Raw genomic sequence first — 25,608 nt, 5'->3', positions numbered from 1 at the left:
TTGTGGACTTCGGCTTGGAGCTTGAGGCCTGAGAGGGACAAAAGGAACTTTTCCTAGCCTCAGGAGTAGAGGGTCTACATTAGAAGCACAGGCCTTTGTTTTCTTGGAGAAGAGAGTACTCCTGCACTCTGTGATCTCCTTAATGTACTTATCCAAGGAGGGACGAAAGAGACATTCTTCTACAAATGGCAGATCCTCTAGGTGTTTCTTGCATAGGAGTTGTGCTAACCAGCATTTGAGCCAAAGAATTCCATGCATAAGGATGAAGAGAAGGCTCACCCTGGAGTTCTGGCAGAGCGTCCCCACCAAGCCTCACGCAATAGAGTAAGACCACAAGTATAAACTGTAGTTGTTGGTGTATGGAAGAATCCATGAAGAGCTTGGGTCTTCGGCTATTCGCATAGGGTCTGACAAACTGCAATGGAGGCAACTGTAAGTTGCATGGTTGGGCCTGTGAAAGAAAAAGGGCTCTAAAGAGGACCTCTAATATATTATCTGCTTGGTCCTTGAACAAAAAATTATCTTCTACAGGGACTGTAAGTATCTTGCTAGGACAAGAGATGGCAGGATCCACAACAGGGACTGTCCATTTTTGAATGAGGCTCTCCTTGATGGGATAATGCTGAAGAAAATAAACTTGAGAAGCAAACCAATTCTTAGGGTGCGACACTTTGTAGGACAGACTCCAAGAGCCAGATGACTGGGAAGGTCTTAGCAGATTTGCGCAATTGTAGGGACCCCATGCATGAGACCTTGAGGTGAGCAGACTTAGGCTGCTGTAATGCTAAACAAGCACATACAGAGTCAATAACACTGGTACCCTTAGGTTGAAAGATAATATCAGCTGAAAATCATTCATTACGATACACTTCATTATAATCAAAGGGGAGGGTCTTCATCTACCTCCTCAGATGTGTCTGCTGCCAAGGTAAAATTAGAGACTAACTCTGCATGAAAAACTGAAGGTACTCCTTCAATCCCAGTTTCCAAAAGGTCTGAAATCCAGCACTATAGCAAAAAATTCAACCCTGGATAAGTAGGAGGAAGCCTGAGCAGCCGAAGGGCCAGCAGATGCCCAAAGGAAGACGGAATCAGACTGGGAGCAGCGATGCCAAATGGGGATACTAGCCATGTGTTTAGAGCCAGTGAGGCCATCTGGCCCTTATTAACTGTGCTTGTAATTTGCCGTGTGTGGTGCACAAGTGCCCACAATGGAGACCTCTACTGATGTATAGAGTAAAAGGTTAAGCCTTCAATGGTTATAAATTTTTTTTCTCTTTTTTAAAACAAGAAACATCACTATACTTATATGCTCTGTGCAATGGACTTGCACAGAGAGGCCCAAAACATCCACTTATCAGGTCCTGCGCTGGTGCTCCTGGCCCCTTCTCTCTTTCCAGTGCCCCCATGGGAAGCAACTTCCTATGGGGGCACTGGTGCGTGCTCCCGAGCTCCGCTGCTGCGTCCATTGACACAGACAGTGGGACTCAGCCCCGCACCCCCATCACTGGCTTTGATTGACAGCAGCGGGAGCCAATTGCTGCCGGTGCCCCAGCAAAGCCAGTGGGACCAGGAAGTGAGGGGAGAAAAGAGCTGCATCCACAGTGCTGGTTTGAATAAGGGCTCAGGTAAGTAAAAGGGGGGCAAAAACAATACCTAAACTTGCGCATCAATGCGCACACCTGTCACTTATGCTGGCGCCAAGAGGGCTATTTAAACAGGCTTCTGCATTGACTCATTGCTGTTTGGTCTGCAGCTTCTGTGTGTGTTCTAGATTCCTGTGTTGACCTCTGATCCTGATTTGGCTTACTTCTGACCTGTGTTTTTCTGCTACCTACCCCGACCTCGGCTCGTCTTGGATTCTGCTTTTGCCTCCTGTCTCTGCTTGATTGATCTCCTATTGCTGACTTGGCTTGTGACCCAACCATCCTGCTGTCTATGCCTCATCTGCCCAACCATTACTGACCCGGCCTGTCTGACCCTGCATCTTGCTCACCCAGCTTGCTACAGCCCCCAGTCCAGAAAGTTCTCATCTGGTTTCTGCTTCCAGCTGCCTAATGCAGTCTGCCAAATTCTGTGCCAGCTCATCTACTACCAGTCTGCTTGCTGCCACAACCACCTGCTGACTGCTGCCATGCAGACTACGGGACTGATTGCAGTCACTTTTATGTCGCTGTGCTCATGTGGCTGCTGTTTAACTAGCAGCGGTCCATGAGCCAGGCCTGTTTGAGAGGCCCTCTTCTACATGTCAGGCTCACTGACCAGGCATGTGACAAGTTGTGAATACTTGTGCCACCTGGGAAAAAGTCTGCCAAGAGAAAGAAAGCTGCTTGCACATGTTTATTGAAGCAGCTGAGAACAAGACCATGTAGACACAATAGCACCAGACTCAGAATAGGGGCAATGGCACCCCAGAGCAAATTCAAAATGAGCAAGCCCTGCACTTACCATGGCAGATGTCTTGGCACTAGACATGTGTGGCCAGGCAGTGGGGGAATAGAATTTTGGGGTGTGCCTATAAAGAAATCTCCAACAGGAGGAAAGAGGTCCTCTATATAGAAATGTATGTCATTAGAGGGGTCACCAGCAGGAGGAAGGAGGTCCCATTTCCTCTATACAGATCTTTTTATCACTAGAGGGGTCACCAAGAGGAGGAAGGAGGTCCTGATTCATCTATATAGATCTTTATATCACTAGAGGGGTCACCAGCAGGAGGAAGGAGGTCCTGATTCCTCTATATAGAGCTTTATATCACTGGAGGGGTCACCAGCAGGAGGAAGGAGGTCCATATTCCTCTATATAGATCTTTATATCACTAGCGGGATCATCAGCAGGAGGAAGGAGTTCCCAATTCCTCTATCCAGATCTTTTTATCACTAGAGGGATCACCAAGAGGAGGAAGGAGGTCCTGATTCCTCTATATAGATCTTTAGATCACTAGAGGGGTCACCAAGACAAGGAAGAAGATATAGATTCCTCTATATAGATCTTTATATCACTAGAGGGGTCGCCAAGATGAGGAAGGAGGTCCTGATTCCTCTATACAGATCTTTTTATCACTAGAGGGGTCACCGGCAGGAGGAAGGAGTTCCTGATTCCTCTATATAGATCTTTATATCCCTAGAGGTGTCACCAGCAGGAGGAAGGAGGTCCCAATTATTCTATATAGATCTTTTTATCACTAGATGGATCACCAGAAAGAGGAAGGAGGTCCCGATTCCTCTATATAGATCTTTATATCACTAGAGTGGTCACCGGCAGGAGGAACAAGCTCCTGATTCCTCTATATAAATCTTTATATCCCTAATGAGGTCACCAGCAGGAGGAAGGAGGTCCCAATTCCTCTATATAGATCTTTATACCACTAGAGGTATCACCAGGAGGAGGAAGGAGTTCCCGATTCCACTATATAGATCTTTATATTACTAGAGGGATAACCAGCAAGAGGAAGGAGGTCCTGATTCCTCTATATAGATCTTTATATCACTAGAGGGGTCACCAGCAGGAGGAAGGAGGTCCTGAATCCTCTTATAGATCTTTATATCACTAGAGGGATCACCAGTAGGAGGAAAGAGGTGCCAATTCCTCTATATAGATCTTTTTATCACTAGAAGGATCACCAGCAGGAGAAAGGAGCTCCTGATTCCTCTATATAGATCTTTATATCACTAGAGGGGTCACCGGCAGGAGGAAGGAGCTCCTAATTCCTCTATATAGATCTTTTTATCACTAGAGGGGTCACCGGCCGGAGGAACAAGCTCCTGATTCCTCTATATAGATCTTTATATCCCTAATGGGCTCACCAGCAGGAGGAAGGAGGTCCCAATTCCTCTATATAGATCTTTATATCACTAGAGGGGTCACCAGCAGGAGGAAGGAGGTCCTGAATCCTCTATATAGATCTTTTTATCACTAGAAGGATCACCAGCAGGAGAAAGGAGCTCTTGATTCCTCTATATAGATCTTTATATCACTAGAGGGGTCACCAAGACGAGGAAGGAGGTCCTGATCCCTCTATATACCGGTAGATGTTTTTATCACCAGCAGGAGAAAGGAGCTCCCGATTCCTCTATATCAGTGGTTCTCAACCTGGGGGTCGAATGATGATTTGCCAGGGTTCACTGAATCCCGGGCTGATCCTGAAGCCCACACTGCTCTCCCAGCCTTTTTGCGGTCGCTTTCTGGAGCCATGGCCACCCAGCTGGGCTGTTTCTGGAGCCCGTGGCCGCCCACTCAGCCTTTTCGCAGCCCCCCCCACTCAGTTCACGGCATGGCTGGGGGGCAGAGACTAGAGGTGAGCTGACTGGTGAGGAATGTGAAGTGGGAGGGGCTGGAGGAGACCCTATCTCCTGATTTCGACATAGGTGTCACTGCTACGAGACACCACAAAGTCACACAGTGAATCTGGAGACACAGTGAATAACACTACCTGTGATTAGTTGCCATTAAAAGTCCCCACTACAGTTCTCAGATCAGCAGATGACCTTGATTGAGAGCACCTAAGTTGGCTGATCAGAACTCCCCACCAGCACTGCCACTCATCCCAACTCCCCGTCATCACTGCCACTCATCCCAACTCCCCGCCATCACTGCTACTCATCTTATTCCCCCCACCAAGGAGTAAGAAAAGGAATAAAAATAGAGAATACATGGAAAGGAGAGGAAAAGAGGAGGAACAAAGAAAAAGAGAGAAAGAACAAGAAAGATGCAGGAGGAAGAAGGTCTCGATTCCTCTATATAGATCTTTATATCACTAGAGGGGTCACCAAGACTAGGAAGAAGGTCCTGATTCCTCTATTTAGATCTTTATATCACTAGAGGTGTCATCAGCAGGAGGCAAGAGATTCTGATTCCTCTATATAGTAGATCTTTATACCACTAGAGGGATCACCAGCAGAAGGAAGGAGGTCCTGATTTCTCTATATAGATCTTTATATCACTAGAGGGGTCACCAAGACTAGGAAGAAGGTCCTGATTCCTCTATTTAGATCTTTATATCACTAGAGGTGTCATGAGCAGGAGGCAGGAGATTCTGATTCCTCTATATAGTAGATCTTTATATCACTAGAGGGGTCACCAGCAGGAGGAAGGAGATCCCGATTACTCCATACAGTAGATCTTTATATCACTAGAGTGGTCACCGCCAGGAGGAAGGAGGTCCTGAATCCTCTATATAGATCTTTATATCCCTAGAGGGGTCACCAGCAAGAGGAAGGAGGTCCTAATTCCTCTATATAGATCTTTATATCACTAGAGGGGTTACCAAGATGAGGAAGGAGGTCCAGATTGCCCTATATAGATCTTTATATCACTAGAGGGATCACCAGCAGGAGGAGGGAGCTCCTGATTCCTCTATATAGATCTTTATATCCCTAGAGGGATCACCAGCAGGAGGAAGGAGGTCCTGATTCCTCTATCTAGAGCTTTATATCACTAGAGGGATCACCGGGAGGAGGCCCTGATTCCTCTATATAGATCTTTAGTAAGGGTCATTTATAATATTGTGTCCAATTCTGGAGATCTCACTTAGAAAAAGATATTGATAAGATAGAACAAGTCCAGAGACAGGTAACAAAAATGGTGAAAGGGGTGGGGAATAAAACATATCAGGAGAGACTTCAAAAACTTAAAGCAGAACTCCGGGCAAAAACTTTTTTTCCATGTCCTTGTTGATCTCCTACCTATACCAACTATGCCACCCATCTTCTTCTGAGCTCTGTAGTTCGTCTGTAATAGCCTGATGATTTTGCAGAACAGCTGTTAATCTCCTGTTATTACCTGTTTGTAAGACCGCTGGCTGCTATTCCTCCTGTACCCTCAGCCAGCGGTCTTGTCACAGCCCATGTGTAGTCCTAGCTACAGCAAGCAGGGATGCACTTCTGTCCCTACTTGCTGTAGTGGGCGGAGGGGTCTCACAGACCCTGGTCTGTACCGCCCATGGAGGTGGTGTCCTTCTCCTCTTCCCTCCTCCTCCTCATCCCTGCCAGCACGCCAGTCACTGCCTCCACCACCCCCCCCTACTGCCGGGCGCCCGCCTGTCAATCACCTGTCGCTGCTACACAGGGATTGTAAGGAGACACCAGCTGGATGACAGGTTTTGTATGTGAAAACACCGATTGCCGAAAGTCCTGCCTCCTGGACTGGAATTGGACCAGTGTGCTGTCTATCACAATGCCGGTCGAGGAGGCGGGACTTTTGGCAATTGTTGTTTTCACATACAAAACCTGTCATCCAGCCAGTGTCTCCTAACAATCCCTGTTGCACTTCTGGTCACAGATAGGTGGCACCTATGGGCACAGAAAAGCAGCATCTATAGACACAGATAAGCGGCACTTCTGGGCACAGATAAGAGGCATCTATGGACACAGATAAGAGGAATCTATGGACACAGGCGACACTTCTGGGCACAGATAGGCAGCTCTTATGGGCACAGATAAACGTTACTTATGGGCACTGATAAGCTGCACAGATGGGCAGTGAGGCGGCAATGATGAGGCTACATATATGGGCACTGATAAGGCTGCACTGATAAGCATTGGACCATCCACTGCCAAATATCTGTAGGAGGGGTAATTTTTTGCCTTATTTTCTGTGTGATGTGTATTATACAGTATGTGACGTTACATATCACAGAGACCGGTATTGTGGTAATATTGAAGTCTATTGAGATTTCCATACATTAGAACAGGGGTCAGCAACCTTTTTCCACTAACGGGCCGGATTCAATGTATGTGAATGCATTGAGGGCCGGATTCAATGTATGTGAATGCATTGAGGGTCGCATTCACCTTCTAATAATAATCCTAACATAGTAATAATAGCAGTACAGGTTTACCTCACTTTAAGGTGCTTCACTAATACAAAGTCAGTTCACTCTGAGGGAGCATGTGGTTGGGAATTCGGATTTTACTGCCCCTCCCCCTTCCTGGCACCCAAGGGTGGCTGACGCCCGCCCTGCCAGCCAGCATGATCTGGAGATGGGGTTCCTGTCCCTAGGAAAGATAGGGGCCCTGTTCCCAGGGGAGATGGGGGCCACATCCCCAGGGGTGATGGGATCCCTGTTCTCAAGTGAAAAGGGGTCCCTGTCCCCAAGGAAGTGGTCCCTTATAGGGTCTCCCTTCACATTACCCCCATAGTGTCCTCTGTAACGTGGCAGATATTCACGTTATACCAAAACTGGGTAAAGATCACGGAGATTGTTCTACCATCCAATTTCCTTAATAAATGTGGACTTAGATTGAATTATTTTCTTCAGGATTTGGCCCTAATCACCAGGCATCTGACCAGACCAGAAGAATCTTTGGATATCCATAAAGCGTTTGATTCCCTATCCTGGGACTATTTATTTCACATTTTTGTCGCTTTGGGTTTGGCCAAAATTTTTTAGCGCCACTCTACGCATTATATGACACACCTAGTGCGTCCTTAATGCTTAAAGGATATTCCACACGATCCCTCGCTTTCCATAGGGGGGGGGACTCGGCAGGGGTGCCCTTCTGTCCCCATTACTATTCGTTTTAGCAATAGAACCGCTTGCAATAAAGATCCGCAACTGTCCGGGAACATAATGTATACTTTTGGCGGATGACATCTTGATGGTCATGTCGTCACCCATTACCACCCTCCCCAACTTATATGCAATACTTCAACCCTTTTTTGGGAATCTCTGGCCTTACACTCAATCATGACAAATCTAGGGCACTGAATATCTCTACAGAATAGCACTCAATAAGCCCTTGAACAATCTTATAAATTTAATTGGATACCAGAGGCTCTTCCTTACCTAGGTATTCATTTGACACCTTCTCTACATACCTTATATTCCCACAATTATCCTGCAGTGTATAGATGTTTGACGGCAGACTTAGATAGAGGGCAACTCCATCCTCCATCGTAGTTCTTCGGCAGACTACATTCGGTAAAAATGAATGTTCTTCCGAGAATTGTATATTTTTTCGCACTATACCAGTGGCTTGTTAGATCTGATCTTATAGCATTTCAAAAGAAGCTTCTTCAGTTTAACGGGGTGACAAGTGGACCAGGGTGAATAAGCGCACACTGTTTACCCCAAAACAGAAGGGAGGCCAGGGACTTCCCGATCTGCTGAAATATTTTCACGCTGCCCAAATGGCCCAACTTACTAAATTTCATTCCCAACAGCCCCACACATTGTGGATGTTGATGGAATCCTATTCTTGTCAATTTAAACCAAAATCTCAAACATTATGTGGTTGCCGTCAAAAGATCGGCCTACAATTCTATGCCCCTCCCTTTCTTTGTCACTAGATATCTGGGATAGACTGTCCAGATCTCGTAACTTCAAATCACCTCACATCCCATTAGCTCCTCTCTTGCGAAATAAGGATTTCACCCCGGGCCTCACCCCCTGCCCCTTGCTTGCTTTTGTATGGTGTTCCAACAAGGGTTTCATGCGGATTGCAAACCTTTGTGATCAGAAAGGAATGTTATCCAAAAGATCGCTGATAGAAACACACAAACATTTTAGATATACTCAAATACACCATTATCTACATACCTTCTCACACAAAAGTGATCTTGCCACTATGTCACCTATGGAAAATATGTGTCGTCAATATGATAAAATCCGAGGTCATATATCTGCAATATACACTATTCTAACGTATACCTCAGTAAAACTGAGTTATATGGCTAGATGGGAACAGGATATCCAGGAAACCCTGGAACTTGAGGAATGGCATTCGATAGCGCTAGCAGCATCAAGGTCACTTATCAACACTTCTATTATAGAAGCAAATTATAAGGTATTATTGAGGTGGTATTTGGTACCAGCTAGACTGGCCACTTTTGTTCCTCTAAGTGTTTTCAGGGCTGTGGTCAGGAAGGGACGGCCTACCACATGTGGTGGCAATGCCCCAAGGTACAGAGGTTCTGGGTCAGGGTTTACCATTTCATTTATACTCTCACCTAAATTAACTTGAGTAAGTCCCCAAGACACGTGTTACTAGGTTGTAGGTAGAACAAGCCTTTAAAACTCAGAGATGGCTCCTCACATTCATATTTGTTTCTGCTAAAATTACAATAGCCAGAAACTGGAAGTCGGCGGCTATACCATTTGACCAACTCATACATAAAGTTTCTTGGCTTATGTTAAATGAAAGGCTGATGGCAATCTTACAGGATAAAATGAAGATTTTTGGGGTCCATGGATTGGATATCTGACTAATGATCCCCGGACTGTTGCTGGCTAGGTTTCCTCCTGGTCAGCATGGATCGGAGCGTGGAGTCCTTTCCCTTCCCTCCTCTTTCCCCTGGTTCTCTTTTCATCTCTCGTCCTTATTGGATTCCTTTTCTTTTTTTGTTTTCCCGCTCCCCACCTTTTTTTTTCTCTCTTCTTTTTGGATCTTGGTATTGTGGGGCCTGGACTGCATTCTTCCACGCTTTTGAGGGGTGGAGTGTCTCCCTCTACTAGTGGGGGGGTGCACATCCCCAGGCCTGGGGGGCATACTCTACGACCTGTTTAATTGAGCGGATACCATGACGTAGAATATATTGAGATGTTTAGGATTCGTGGTCTGCCTTACAGCTTGCTTGGGAAATTGATAATCAAGACTGTAGTTAATGAAACATTATTACTATAGATTACGATTTCTTGCCTCTAAATCATAAGAAGAAAGTTGTCCTAGGGAGCATGGCCTATCGCCACACAGAGTATGGTAACATGTTCCTTCCAGGGTACTTATGTAATTATAAAGTAAATTTTTTTTTTCATTCTTGTACTGTATGTTCTTCAGAATATGAAAGCTTTGTATTGTTCAGAGTCAATGCCAAAGTCTTTATTCTGTTCTGTGAAAAACTGGAATTAAAAATTACTGAAACATAGTGTCCTCTGCCCCCATAGTGTCCGCTGCCTCCATAGTGTCCGCTGCCTCCATAGTGTCCTTTGCTCCCTGCCCCTATCATGCCCTCTGCGTCTTCTTCCCTCATAGTGCCCTCTGCCCCCAATAGTGTCCTCTTTCCTCTGCCCCCATAGTGTCCTCTTCCCTCTGCCCCCAATAGTGTCCTCTTCCCTCTACCCTCATAGTGTCCTCTGCCCTCCCTGCACCCCACAGACACAAAAACACACACTGTGCCGGTAGAACTCTCCTACCTTACATAGGTGTAGAGCACTGCAGAGAGCGGCTGGTATCACAGGGCTGGATGGGGACAGGAACTACTGAAGTTAACTTTTTACATCAACAGGCTGGTGATTGGTTGCTAGGTACGCCCAGCAACCAATCACCTACTGTTTAGTTTATACGGTTAACTTCAGAGGTTCCTTCCCCCATCCAGCCCTGTGATACCAGCCGCTCGCCACTGTCCAATGAAGAAGACAGCGGCGAACATGTCCGCGGGCCGACCCCTGCAGTAGAGAGTTCCACCATTATTGTGTTATTGATTAGTAAGTTAGCGCTGCACTTTTTTGTTATTTTTCTCATGCCAACATTTACTTGTGCCACATGCTGATGTAAAGCAGCATGTCCCGGCTCTTTCTGTGGGGCGGATAGGGATGTGCTCATATACACCATACAAGCACTGATTACGGTTATAGATCTTTGTAATACTGAATTAGAGCAGAGTACAGCGGCTAAAATATATAATTATGCGATGTGTCCACAGTTCGGTAATGATTACATAAAGCAAGTAAGGTCAATATGTTTATCTCCTGTTGTGTGTGGAGGGGGAGCATACAAACATGCCCTATCCGGCTGTGCGTTACTGAGTAGTGTGGCTGCAGAATGAGGGGGTGTGATTTATGGTGAGGTGGGCTTGTTCACATTTAACATGTACAGGCCTAGTATACCCTCCAAAGTTCACTGCAATTCCCAAAGATTCATGGGAATTGTAGTTTGATTATAGAGAGAGGAGAGGAGAGGATATGATGTAATCACTGTTCTAACAGCTCCTCCTTGGCAGAATACATGCAGCATTTTTTTGAATTACAGAGCTGACTTCCCGAAAATTCAATTAGATTTCTCTTCAATGGTAAGGAATTTCACAAATGTAATAACTGTTTAGTGTTTGGGGGGGTGTACTAATGGGGGATTTTTTTTGTCAGTCCCGGAGTTCTGCTTTAATATGTACAGTCTGAAGGAAAGAAGAGAAAGGGAAGACCTGATTGAAAGCTTTAAATACATGAATAAGATCCAGGAGGGCTGTACTCAATATGAAGCTAAGATAAATAACATGAAGACATGACCTCAAACTAGTAGAAGGAAAATGTAAAGTATTATTTTACCAAACAAAAGTAGTTGATGCTTGGAACAGACTTCCAGCAGAGGTAGAGCATCAGTCAACATTAAGCAATTTTAAACATAATGCATCTATACTTAAAAAAAAAAGAAGAGGGGTTACATTTTTTCCTAAAAAATGGCAGACTTGGACCACCTGGTCTTTTCCTGCCATCATTCATCAATGTTTATAAATCCCATCAGTGCCCATCCCAGAAATCATCTCTTTTACGGGGAGAACCAATTGTCCCATCAGTGAACCAAAGGGAAAGCCAACCGCTCCATCACTGAATGTCCTGAAAGGGATCTCTTTCCACAGTGTATCGATCGTCCCATTTTTGCATGTCTAGGAAGTCATATTTGTATACAGAGAACTGATCGTCCCAGCATTGCACATTCAGGAAGTCATCTGTATACAGAGTCGGTCATCCCATCACTGTATGTCCAGAAAGTCATATCTGTATACAGAGAGTCGTTCGTCCCAGCGTTGCACATTCAGGAAGTCATATCTGTATACAGAGTGTCATTCGCCCCCTCACTGTATGTCCAGAAAGTCATATCTGTATACAGAGAGTCGTTCGTCCCAGCGCTGCACATTCAGGAAGTCATATCTGTATACAGAGTCGTTCGTCCCATCACTGTATGTCCAGAAAGTCATATCTGTATACAGAGAGTCGTTCATCCCAGCGTTGCACATTCAGGAAGTTATATCTGTATACAGAGTCGGTCGTCCCATCACTGTATGTCCAGAAAGGCATCTCCAGCGCTGTGCTGGGAGGTCTGATGAGAGATGAGACGGGATAGGTCAGGGAAGTCCTTGTCACACTGCGGGCAGGAATAGCTCTGAACACTAACATGCTGTCTGTGGTGTCGGTGGCTGCGCTGATGACGGAACAGATTTGAGCTCTGTGTAAACGACTTTCCACACTCACAAACGTATGGCCTCTCCCTCGTGTGCACCCGCTGGTGCATGATGAGGTGTGACCTACAATTAAAACTCTTTTCACAACGCTGACACTGAAATGGTTTCTTCGGAGGGAGGGAAGTCACTGCCAGGCCCAGGTACGTCTTGCACTGATCGCCAGTGGTTAGTATGGCGTTATTGTTGCCACCGGGCAGCAGAAGAGTTCTGGTGACTTGGCTCAACTCCGTAGAACTCTGCCTCAGGTTTCTGCTGGGTGCTTTGGTCACCTTTCCTCGTTTTTTGCACACAAGTTGCAAAGCTTCCTGCATGTGTAGATGGTCAGAATTGCTGTCCGTTTCCACTGTACAAAGCGGAGCCTGAAGACTGGTCGGAGAACTTTCCTGCTTGATCTTAATAATCGGCAAATTCTCGACTGCAACAGAGAAAAGAGCACAGCTGAAATGTCAAAGAAAGAGGACATACTTTTCTAAGATACAATTCCTCACATTACAAGCAAGACGTACTATGTGGGAACCCACCTCCCGCCATGAACACTTCTATACACTCCACTCCATCCCAGACTAAGAGGGACATACTATGTGGGAACCCACCTCCCACCATGAACCAATCGTCTATACACTCCACTCCCTTCCAAACTAAGAGGGACATACTATGTGGGAACCCACCTCCCACCATGAACCAATCGTCTATACACTCCACTCCCTTCCAAACTAAGAGGAACATACTGTATGGGAACCCACCTCCCACCATGAACCAATCGTCTATACACTCCACTCCCTCCCAGACTAAGAGGAACATACTGTATGGGAACCCACCTCCCACCATGAACCAATCGTCTGTACATTCCACTCCCTTCCAGACTAAGAGGAACATACTGTATGGGGACCCACCTCCCACCATGAACCAATCACTTCTGTACACTCCACTCCCTTCCAGACTAAGAGGGACATACTGTATGGGAACCCACCTCCCAACATGAACCAATCACTTCTGTACACTCTACTCCCTTCCAGACTAAGAGGGACATACTGTATGGGAACCCACCTCCTACCATGAAATAATTGTCTATACACTCCACTCCCTCCCAGACTAAGAGGAACATACTGTATGGGAACCCACCTCCCACCATTAACCAATCGTCTATACACTCCGCTCCCTCCCAGACTAAGAGGAACATACTGTATGGGAACCCTCCTCCCACCATGAACCAATCGTCTATACACTCCGCTCCCTTCCAGACTAAGAGGAACATACTGTATGGGAACCCTCCTCCCACCATGAACCAATCGTCTATACACTCCACTCCCTCCCAGACTAAGAGGAACATACTGTATGGGAACCCTCCTCCCACCATGAACCAATCGTCTATACACTCCACTCCCTCCCAGACTAAGAGGAACATACTGTATGGGAACCCTCCTCCCACCATGAACCAATCGTCTATACACTCCACTCCCTCCCAGACTAAGAGGAACATACTGTATGGGAACCCTCCTCCCACCATGAACCAATCATCTATACACTCCACTCCCTCCCAGACTAAGAGGGATATACTGTATGGGAACCCACCTCCCACCATGAACCAATCGTCTATACACTCCACTCCCTTCCAGACTAAGAGGAACATACTGTATGGGAACCCACCTCCCACCATGAACCAATCACTTCTGTACACTCCACTCCCTCCCAGACTAAGAGGAATATACTGTATGGGAACCCACCTCCCATCATGAACCAATCACTTCTGTACACTCCCTTCCAGACTAAGAGGAACATACTGTATGGGAACCCACCTCCCACCATGAACCAATCACTTCTGTACACTCCACTCCCTCCCAGACTAAGAGGAACATACTGTATGGGAACCCACCTCCCACCATGAACCAATCACTTCTATACACTCCACTCCCTCCCAGACTAAGAGGAACATACTGTATGGGAACCTACCTCCCAACATGAACCAATCACTTCTGTACACTCCACTCCCTTCCAGACTAAGAGGGACATACTGTATGGGAACTCACCTCCCAACATGAACCAATCACTTCTGTACACTCTACTCCCTTCCAGACTAAGAGGGACATACTGTATGGGAACCCACCTCCCACCATGAAATAATTGTCTATACACTCCACTCCCTCCCAGACTAAGAGGAACATACTGTATGGGAACCCACCTCCCACCATGAACCAATCGTCTATACACTCCACTCCCTCCCAGACTAAGAGGAACATACTGTATGGGAACCCTCCTCCCACCATGAACCAAACGTCTATACACTCCACTCCCTTCCAGACTAAGAGGAACATACTGTATGGGAACCCTCCTCCCACCATGAACCAATCGTCTATACACTCCACTCCCTCCCAGACTAAGAGGAACATACTGTATGGGAACCCTCCTCCCACCATGAACCAATAGTCTATACACTCCACTCCCTCCCAGACTAAGAGGAACATACTGTATGGGAACCCTCCTCCCACCATGAACCAATCATCTATACACTCCACTCCCTCCCAGACTAAGAGGGATATACTGTATGGGAACCCACCTCCCACCATGAACCAATCGTCTATACACTCCACTCCCTTCCAGACTAAGAGGAACATACTGTATGGGAACCCACCTCCCACCATGAACCAATCACTTCTGTACACTCCACTCCCTCCCAGACTAAGAGGAACATACTGTATGGGAACCCACCTCCCATCATTATGTACACTCCCTTCCAGACTAAGAGGAACATACTGTATGGGAACCCACCTCCCACCATGAACCAATCACTTCTGTACACTCCACTCCCTCCCAGACTAAGAGGAACATACTGTATGGGAACCCTCCTCCCACCATGAACCAATCACTTCTATACACTCCACTCCCTTCCAGACTAAGAGGGACATACTGTATGGGAACCCACCTCCTACCATGAAATAATTGTCTATACACTCCACTCCCTCCCAGACTAAGAGGAACATACTGTATGGGAACCCACCTCCCACCATGAACCAATCCACTATACACTCCACTCCCTCCCAGACTAAGAGGAATATACTGTATGGGAACCCTCCTCCCACCATGAACCAATCGTCTATACACTCCACTCCCTTCCAGACTAAGAGGAACATACTGTATGGGAACCCTCCTCCCACCATGAACCAATCATCTATACACTCCACTCCCTCCCAGACTAAGAGGGATATACTGTATGGGAACCCACCTCACACCATGAACCAATCGTCTATACACTCCACTCCCTTCCAGACTAAGAGCAACATACTGTATGGGAACCCTCCTCCCACCATGAACCAATCACTTCTGTACACTCCACTCCCTCCCAGACTAAGAGGAACATACTGTATGGGAACCCACCTCCCATCATGAACCAATCACTTCTGTACACTCCACTCCCTCCCAGACTAAGAGGAACATACTGTATGGGAACCCACCTCCCATCATGAACCAATCACTTCTGTACACTTCACTCCCTCCCAGACTAAGAGGAACATACTGTATGGGAACCCACCTCCCATCATGAACCAATCACTTCTGTACACTCCCTTCCAGACTAAGAGGAACATACTGTATGGGAACCCACCTCCCACCATGAACCAATCACTTCTGTACACTCCACTCCCTCCCAGACTAAGAGGAACATACTATGTGGGAACCCACCTCCCACCATGAGCCAATCGTCTATACACTCCACTCCCTTTCAGACTAAGAGGAACATACTGTATGGGAACCCACCTCCCACCATGAACCAATCGTCTATACACTCCACTCCCTCCCAGACTAAGAGGAACATACTGTATGGGAACCCACCTCCCACCATGAACCAATCACTTCTATACACTCCACTCCCTTCCAAACTAAGAGGAACATACTGTATACGAACCCACCTCCCACCATGAGCCAATCACTTCTGTACACTCCACTCCCTTCCAGACAAAGAGGAACATACTGTATGGGAACCCACCTCCCACCATGAGCCAATCACTTCTGTATACTCCACTCCCTTCCAAACTAAGAGGAACATACTGTATGGGAACCCACCTCCCACCATGAGCCAATCACTTCTATACACTCCACTCCCTCCCAGACTAAGAGGAACATACTGTATGGGAACCTACCTCCCACCATGAACCAATCGTCTATACACTCCACTCCCTCCCAGACTAAGGGGGATATACTGTATACGAACCCACCTCCCACCATGAACCAATCACTTCTGTACACTCCCTTCCAGACTAAGAGGAACCTACTGTATGGGAACCCACCTCCCACCATGAGCCAATCACTTCTGTATACTCCACACCCTTCCAGACTAAGAGGGACATACTGTATGGGAGCCCACCTCCCGCCATGAACCAATTGTCTATACACTGGTGGTGGCAGTGGATGCTGTGAGGACGGTGACAGTAGGGCAGAGGATGGTGTCAGTAGACCAGAGGATGGTGTGAGGACGGTGTCAGTAGAGCAGTGGACGGTGTCAGTAGGGCAGAGGACGGCGGGCAGAGGACGGTGTCAGTAGGGCAGAGGACGGTGTCAGTAGGGCAGAGGACGGTGGGCAGAGGACGGTGTCAGTAGGGCAGAGGACGGTGGGCAGAGGACGGTGTCAGCAGGGCAGAGGACGGTGTCAGTAGGGCAGAGGACGGTGGGCAGAGGACGGTGTCAGCAGGGCAGAGGACGGTGTCAGTAGGGCAGAGGACAGTGTCAGTAGAGCAAAGGACGGTGTCAGTAGAGCAAAGGACGGTGTCAGTAGAGCAAAGGACGGTGTCAGTAGAGCAAAGGACGGTGTCAGTAGAGCAAAGGACGGTGTCAGTAGGGCAGTGGACGGTGTCAGTAGGGCAGTGGATGGTGTCAGTAGGACAGTGGTATTATTTACAATTTTACCAGTCCTGTTGGGGGGCTTTGGTGAAATATCAGGGATCTAAACAGAACACAGAGAGGGCACACAAGTTTATTAGGATGAAGGTCAGAGTAGCTGGGCTCACCTAGGTGCATTCTGGGACATACAAGTTTATTAGGATGAAGGTCAGAGTAGCTCGGATCACCTAGGTGCAGTCTGGGACATACAAGTTTATTAGGATGAAGGTCAGAGTAGCTGGGCTCACCTAGATGCATTCTGGGACATACAAGTTTATTAGAATGAAGGTCAGGAGTAGCTGGGCTCACCTAGGTGCATTCTGGGACATACAAGTTTATTAGGATGAAGGTCAGGAGTAGCTCAGATCACCTAGGTGCATTCTGGGACATACAAGTTTATTAGGATGAAGGTCAGGAGTAGCTCAGATCACCTAGGTGCATTCTGGGACATACAAGTTTATTAGGATGAAGGTCAGAGTAGCTCGGATCACCTAGGTGCATTCTGGGACATACAAGTTTATTAGGATGAAGGTCAGGAGTAGCTCGGATCACCTAGGTGCAGTCTGGGACATACAAGTTTATTAGGATGAAGGTCAGAGTAGCTCGGCTCACCTAGGTGCAGTCTGTGACATACAAGTTTATTAGGATGAAGGTCAGAGTAGCTCGGATCACCTAGGTGCATTCTGGGACATACAAGTTTATTAGGATGAAGGTCAGAGTAGCTCGGATCACCTAGGTGCATTCTGGGACATACAAGTTTATAAGGATGAAGGTCAGAGTAGCTGGGCTCACCTAGGTGCATTCTGGGACATACAAGTTTATTAGGATGAAGGTCAGGAGTAGCTGGGCTCACCTAGGTGCAGTTTGGGACATACAAGTTTATTAGGATGAAGGTCAGGAGTAGCTCGGATCACCTAGGTGCAGTCTGGGACATACAAGTTTATTAGGATGAAGGTCAGAGTAGCTCGGCTCACCTAGGTGCAGTCTGGGACATACAAGTTTATTAGGATGAAGGTCAGAGTAGCTCGGATCACCTAGGTGCAGTCTGGGACATACAAGTTTATTAGGATAAAGGTCAGAGTAGCTCAGATCAGCTAGATGCAGTCTGGGACATACAAGTTTATTAGGATGAAGGTCAGGAGTAGCTGGGCTCACCTAGGTGCAGTCTGGGACGTCTGAGAAAGGACAAGGCGGCTTTGAAGTGTTTGCTGCAGGTTTTTTTCAGCTGGGGAGTTCCGGTAAGTATGAAGGTGGGTGCTCCTCACGAGTACCGTACCCGTACATTTCTTCTCGCCTACATGAACCCTCTGATGTCTGACCAGTGCAGAGTTGGCGAGGAAGCTTTTGCCACAGTCAGCACACATATAAGGTCTCTCTCCTGTGTGGGTCCTCTTATGAATGATAAGATGGGAGCTCTGAGCAAAGGCCTTTCCACACACTGTGCAGACATGGGGCCTCTCCCCCCGATGGGCCCTTTGATGGCGGAATAGATTGGAGCTCTGAGTGAAGGACTTCCCGCACTCACACACGTAGGGTCTTTCCCGAGTGTGCACATGTTGGTGGGCGATGAGGTGGGAGCTGCAGTTAAAGCTTTTCTCACATCGCTGACACTGGAATGGCTTCTTTATTGAGAATTTTTTTGTAGGTGTCCCCGCCTGAGTTTTATATTGATCACAAGGGTCCAGGGTCTTATCGCTCTCAGACGCTACCAGGAGAGTCCGGGCCTCTTTGCTCTGACTGGGGTATCGGACTCTGCCAGATGTCACTGGTGATGGTCCTAGGTTCTTGAAGGAGATCTGTAGTTTGTGTTGTACATTCCGATTATCACAACCCGGTAAGTGGAGATCAGTAGGTGACCTTTCCTGCTTCATAATGGCCATGTTTTCTACTGAAATAGAGAAAACGGTATAAACAACCTGAAGACTCACTCTTCCAAACGACACGATTTTCACATTTTTCTTGGTGATATGGTAATGTGACATCAACGGATGACTGTCATGTGCCTATTCCTGTGCAATGCTGCAAAACACAAAGTTGACCCCAGAAGGGAGGCCGTGAGCTGGCCCAGTGTTTTCACAGCCATGGACAATATATATAAGAAAACGGCGGCTGCCATTTCCTCAGTGGTCCTCCTCCCCCATTGCTGTAATTTCCTCAGTGGTCCTCCTCCCCCATTATGGTCATTTCCTCAATAGTTCCCCTCCCCTCAGCTGATAATTCGTCAATGGGCCAAATTCCCATGGCTATCATTTCCTCAATGGGCCTCCTCCCCCATTACAGTAATTTATTCAATGGGCCTCTTCCCCCATTGCTGTCATTTCCTCAATGGGCCCCCTTCCCCCATTGCGCTCTCTTCCCCCCATTGCTGTCATTCCCTCAATGGGCCCCCTTCCCCCATTGCTGTCATTTCCTCGATGGGCCCCCTTGTGGTATTCCTCCTCCATTGCTGTCATTTCCTCAGTGGTCCTCCTCCCCCATTATAGTCATTTCCTCAATGGTTCTTCTACCCTCTGCTGATAATTCCTCAATGGGCCAAATTCCCGTGGCTATCATTTCCTAAATGGGCCCCCTTCCCCCATTGCTGTTATTTCCTCAGTGGTCCTCCTCCCCTCGGCTATTTCCTCAATGGGCCAAATCCCCATAGCTATCATTTCCCCAATGGGCCTCTTCTCCTATTGCTGTCATTTCCTCAGTGGACCTCCTCCCCATGGCTGCCTTTCCTCATTTGGCCTCCTCCTCCATTGCTGCCATCTTTCTCTACTTGTCTTAGGTGCCTGCTTGCAGATCTACTGGCCAAGATGGAGTCACTCGTTCCTGTGATAGAACCTGACAGCAAACATTTCTGTTCAGTGCTGGAGGAAAAACGGCTACCGTCCATTGTTTGTTCTACTGCCTGTGTCTTACTGCAGGGGCTGTCCTCCCTACTCCTGAACTGGGCCTGCGGTAAAGCCATGCTGAATGCTTCCTTCCTTCCACACTCTACTAGAACATTTATTGCGGTCTTTGTCCCCATTGATCAGATTTCCACACTTCCTGCCTGACATTTACCAAACTCAGGAACTGGAGACATTTCCCCCAACTTCCCATCCTGTCTGAAGTCAGACAGGAAATGAGACAAAATCTCCCAAATGAGCAAACAAACGGCAATAAAGAGGTAACAGTTGTTCTAAGTCTCCTACCATTCACCCAAAATGAAAAGAAAAATGCTTTAAGCGCGAGTCTGGCATTAATCTTATTGGTAATATATATTTGAAGAAAACTCCAATCTTGAAGTGGTTAAGCCATTCTGCCTTCTTTATACCATCCCCTCTGTGTCCCGCTGTGTGCGATATATAAAAAAAATGCAGTATATACACCTTGTTTTAGAGCACCCCTCAGCGCTCACGTGACTGGCTGTCTCTCTCCTCTCCCTGTCTGACAGTTGCAGCGGGCGGGACTGAGATTCCTCTGCTGACATCAGTCGAGAGGGGAGGAGGAGAGAGCCAGCTAGTAATTAGAGCGCTGACTATCACCCTGAAATTAGGCGTATATACTGCAATTTTTTTTATAAATCACACACACAGGGGGACGCAGAGGGGATAATATAAAAATAACCCTGGTATTTCAGCAGCAGGAGGGGCGGGGGTGCGGCGCTATCACCAGCTGACAGGTGGGGAGAGCAGAAAGGTGAGCTGCACATGACAGAGGCATGTAAACTGACTACGGTGTCAGGGCTGAGCAGCCATGATGAACCGTGGTCAGTTTACAGGGGGGAGGGTATAGCCAGGTATGTCAGGTGATACAGGAGGCCAAATTACACAGCTCAAGCACTGTGCTGTATAACATGCTTTAAAAAGGAACAGAATTTTTTTTTTTTTGTTAGGGTAACAAACGCTTTAACCCTAAAAGGCTTTACTATATATAATAAAATCTGCTCTGAACACTACATAGTTAAAGGGGAGTCCGGCAGCATGCTGGGCCTCAGGGGTCTGACACCTATGGAGTTACAGGGGAGTCCTGTGGCATGCATGGGGCTCAATATCTAAGGAAGGCCTTTTTTCCCCTTCATCCTGACTTGGAAGACAGTTGTCTGAGCGGGACCTTGTTTCTTCTACATCCAGAGTTGGTGCCAAGGGTCTGAGCAAGACCTTTTTTCTCCCACATTCAGAGTTGAAACACAGTGTCCTTCTTTCCTCCACATCCAGTTAGAACAGAGTCATAGTAAGACCTTGTTTCTCCTACCTCCAGAGTTGGTGCGGAGTGTCTGAGAAGGGCCTTATTTCTCCTATATTCATAGTTGGAACATAGTGTCAGAGCAGAACAATGATTCTCCAACATCCAGAGTTGGGACCTATTTGGCTGAACATGATCTTGTTTCTTCAACATCCAGAAGCAGTGTCACTGTAGGACCATGTTTCTTCTACATCCAGAGTTGGGACTCACTGAGCAGGATCTAATTTCTCCAACATTCAGATTTGGGACTTAATATCTGCATAGGACCTTGTTTCTCCTACAAAGACTGTCACCTTTACTGAGGCCCCGATAAAGGCCATTTCTGCCTTCAGGCTAGATCTCTGGGAAAAGACCTCGGAGGATGAAATACTTCCTGGGACTTCTTCTGTCACATAAGTCTGAGTTCTGCATATTTCACAGTATGAAGGATGTCTGCCAAGAACAAAGTATCCACTCCACCCACCATGTTCCCCTCAATTTCAGCTGAGAAAGTCCAGTGTAGAAAATAAATATTCTAGCAGTGCTTTTATATTTCCTATTTTATTGTAATGTGAACCCCACACAAGAGTTAAATTGGATGGTTGATAGGATTAACCCATTCCTTTAAAGCATACGATTCCGATCCCCACCACACACACACAGCTTTAGCTTCCCAGGCTTGCAGATTACTCACCGTGGAAATCATCTGATGATCCTGCCACATAGGTGTCCGTGAAGCTGCTTCCCGGAATATTGCGTGAAATGCCTGGCTCTTCAGTTATAGTATTCATGCAGGAATCCTTGCATGTCTCAGGAAATGTTCTTGAGTAGGTGATAAGGCCCGAGTCATTTATAAAGGATCCTGCATTGGAATCAGTGTGATTGGCAGATGCTGCAAAACTTGACAGGCTGCTTCCCTTTAATACATCTAGAAATGGGTTTTGATAGGAGTCAGAGAGGGGGCTCCTGGGGGTATCGGCCTGAGAGTCCGTGTACAGGTTTAATTTGCCATTGCAGGTTGTGGCCTCATCTGCTGGAGCCACAGTCACTTCTTCGATCTCTGTGGGTGGGTCTGTCTCCGTCTTCACAGTGAATGGACCTGGAACCAGAATAAGGACGTGAGCTTTCATCGTTCTCACATGGCAAGGAAGAATCAGTACTAAAAACAACCAGGAGAGGACATGACGTGGTGGACGTACACTGGCTCGGACATCGATTATCATTGTCTGATAACTGGGAGGGGACATGACGTGGTGGACGTACACTGGCTCGGACATCGATTATCATTGTCTGATAACTGGGAGGGGACACAACGTGGTGGACGTACACTGGCTCGGACATCGATTATCATTGTCTGATAACTGGGAGGGGACACAACGTGGTGTACGTACACTGGCTCGGACATCGATTATCATTGTCTGATAACTGGGAGAGGACATGACGTGGTGGACGTACACTGGCTCGGACATCGATTATCATTGTCTGATAACTGGGAGGGGACATGACGTGGTGGACGTACACTGGCTCGGACATCGATTATCATTGTCTGATAACTGGGAGAGGACATGACGTGGTGGACGTACACTGGCTCGGACATCGATTATCATTGTCCGATAACTGGGAGGGGACATGACGTGGTGGACTTACACTGGCTCGGACATCGATTATCATTGTCTGATAACTTGGAGGGACATGACGTGGTGGACGTACACTGGCTCAGACATCGATTATCGTTGTCTGATAACTGGGAGGGTACACGACGTGGTGGACGTACACTGGCTCAGACATCGATCATTGTGTGATAACTGGGAGAGGACACAACGTTGTGGACGTACACTGGCTCGGACATCAATTATCATTGTCTGATAACTGGGAGAGGACGAGACGTGGTGGACGTACACTGGCTCGGACATCGATTATTATTGTCTGATAACTGGGAGAGGACGAGACGTGGTGGACGTACACTGGCTCGGACATCGATTATCATTGTCTGATAACTGGGAGAGGACACAACGTGGTAGACGTACACTGGCTCGGACATCGATTATCATTGTCTGATAACTGGGAGAGGACATGACGTGGTGGACGTACACTGGCTCAGACATCGATTATCATTGTCTGATACCTGGGAGGGGACATGACGTGGTGGACGTACACTGGCTCAGACATTGATTATCATTGTGTGATAACTGGGAGAGGACACAACGTGGTGGAGGTACACTGGCTTGGACATCAATTATCATTGTCTGATAACTGGGAGGGGACATGATGTGGTGGACGTACACTGGCTCAGACATCGATCATTGTGTGATAACTGGGAGAGGACATGACGTGGTGGACGTACACTGGCTCGGACATCGATTATCATTGTCTGATAACTGGGAGAGGACACAACGTGGTGGACGTACACTGGGAGAGGACATGATGTGCACTAGTTTGGACCTCAATAATTATCAATGTCTGATATCTGGGAGAGGGACGGGGTAGGTAAAGGAGAGGGGGGCTGCTTTGTGAAGAACGATTTGACAGCAAATATGATGGATGACATTGCTAATGGGGCTGGGGAGGAGGTGGAGGTGGAGTTGTTGTGGTTGGAGCTTTGAAGAGAAAACAAACATTAAATTAATTGTGGGTGTATGCTACAGGGCCACCATTAAGAAGATGGCGGGAAACCAGGGCAATGTTGTAATCAAGGGGGACTTTAATTATCTCGATACTGATTGGGCACACAGAAAATGCTCACTTAAAGGGCCGCCATTTCTTGAATGGTAAAGCAGGACAATGTCATGAGTTATATGGTGGAAACCCCAACTCGAAATATTGCTCTGCTGGACCCATTAATCACAAACACAGAGCTGATTACAGATGTGGAAGTAAGGTAATAGTGATCATAGAGTAATTACATTTTCCATAAATTATAGCAAAAAGGAAACAGGAGGGAAGGAATAGAATACATTTTAAAAAAAAAAAAAAAACTTTACTAACTGCACTACATACTACACAATGCTAAATGGGATCAAATTCAGCTTGGACACTTAGGCAGGTCCGCTCGGCTGGTACAGAGGGCTCCATGTGCGGCTCTGCATGCCGGGAACTGTAGTTTCCACTGCAGCCCCACGGACTCTCCTCATCAACATTGTAAAAGTAGAGTGAAACAGGTCGAAGCTGCTGGAGTTGCACATCTCAGGGGGAACAATAGCAATCATTGCAGGTTTTCAAACCTAAATTATCAACTATCCTCCCACAAAGTGATTGACTGGCAGGATCATAGACATGAAATCTCCATTGTTGCCTTGTGAGTTTATGTAAAATCCCCATGAATAGCTGTAAAATATTGTAATTAGGAATATTTCATTTAGCTTGTATCTATGCAGGCCAGAACATTATCTTCACATATATCTCTGGTAGACCAGACAAGTCGGTGCCTAGGCTTGTGTATACAAACAATGGAATCCAAACCTCATTGTTTACACATACTTACTTCAAAGAACCCCATGCTGGGATATGCAATGAAGGGAGGCCAACCAAGAATCAATACTTAACTTCCCGAGAACATTCAGGTTAATCTCCTGCTCAGAATAGTCACAAGGATTTGCATTAAAGGGGGCTGACTTATGAAAAGTATAGGGATTAGAGAGGTAGACCAGGAATAGGAAAGCTCACCAATCAGAGCCACGCTATGCCAACCAATGAGGCATCAGCATGTAATGATATACACAGACTAGATGGGAGGGAAACACACACTTTTATGGGAGAGCAACCATCAGAATGGAACATTGGTGAAAAGGGTAATTATGGGAAAGGTCTGCATTTTACTAAATATGTTTGCAGTTGAATGTTTTAACCTCCCTGGCGGAATGATTATGTCAGATTTTTGATGCTCAAAGCGGTACAATTGTTTTGCATGAAAATTTGGCGTTTTTTATTGTAAGCCTGTAATTCTAAGGAATAACTCAAATCTATCCAAACCAGAGTCTAGTAGACATCCTGGGTATGAAAGTTTGAAACACGATATCAGAAATTATAACATAATAAAGAACTATAAATAATAACAAATAAATAATAATAATAAAAATTTAATAATGTAATCAAATCAAAAACACTGAAATTTGGTGAGTTGCAGAATTGTCGCTGTCATTACTTTCAGTGTTTGATGACGGATTCCCCCACAAATTACTATCGCTCAATTCTGCAAGTGATTCTAATTTATTGTCGCTGTTTTCTAGCTGGTCGAAAACCACTTTTGATGTAAAGGGACGGTTTTGGTTGCTATGGACAATGTCCAGTTTCCAGGCAGAAAGAACAGTATTTTTAATATAAAACTGCATGCAGAGCACTGGGCAGAGCACTAGGGACAAAAGAGATGTGAAATCATTT

General features: G+C 46.6%; 2 protein-coding genes across 4 annotated transcripts in view; both read right to left on the bottom strand.

Annotated features, from left to right (window-relative positions):
- The window catches only part of LOC141129552 (myoferlin-like), a 644,669-nt gene that overhangs the window by 553,128 nt on the left and 65,933 nt on the right, over positions 1-25,608 (bottom strand). The window lies entirely within an intron of this gene.
- LOC141129551 (uncharacterized) overlaps positions 11,226-25,608 on the bottom strand; it is a 38,803-nt gene continuing 24,420 nt past the window's right edge. The window contains exons 5-7 of one of the 3 annotated variants that reach the window (XM_073617648.1): positions 21,926-22,330; positions 18,196-18,928; positions 12,413-12,586 (exon numbers count right to left, since the gene is read on the bottom strand). In XM_073617648.1, the coding sequence (XP_073473749.1) occupies positions 12,565-12,586; positions 18,196-18,928; positions 21,926-22,330 (1,160 nt within the window). In that variant the 3' untranslated portion in view covers positions 12,413-12,564. Of the gene's footprint in view, positions 12,587-18,195; positions 18,929-21,925; positions 22,331-25,608 lie in introns of all 3 variants that reach the window. The other 2 variants (XM_073617649.1, XM_073617650.1) reach the window with 2 other exon arrangements.

Source organism: Aquarana catesbeiana, linkage group LG02 (assembly GCF_042186555.1).
Source record: "Aquarana catesbeiana isolate 2022-GZ linkage group LG02, ASM4218655v1, whole genome shotgun sequence".
Lineage (NCBI taxonomy): Eukaryota > Metazoa > Chordata > Amphibia > Anura > Ranidae > Aquarana > Aquarana catesbeiana.
Note: the sequence above shows the minus strand (reverse complement) of the source record. Positions and strands in the feature narration are given on the sequence as shown.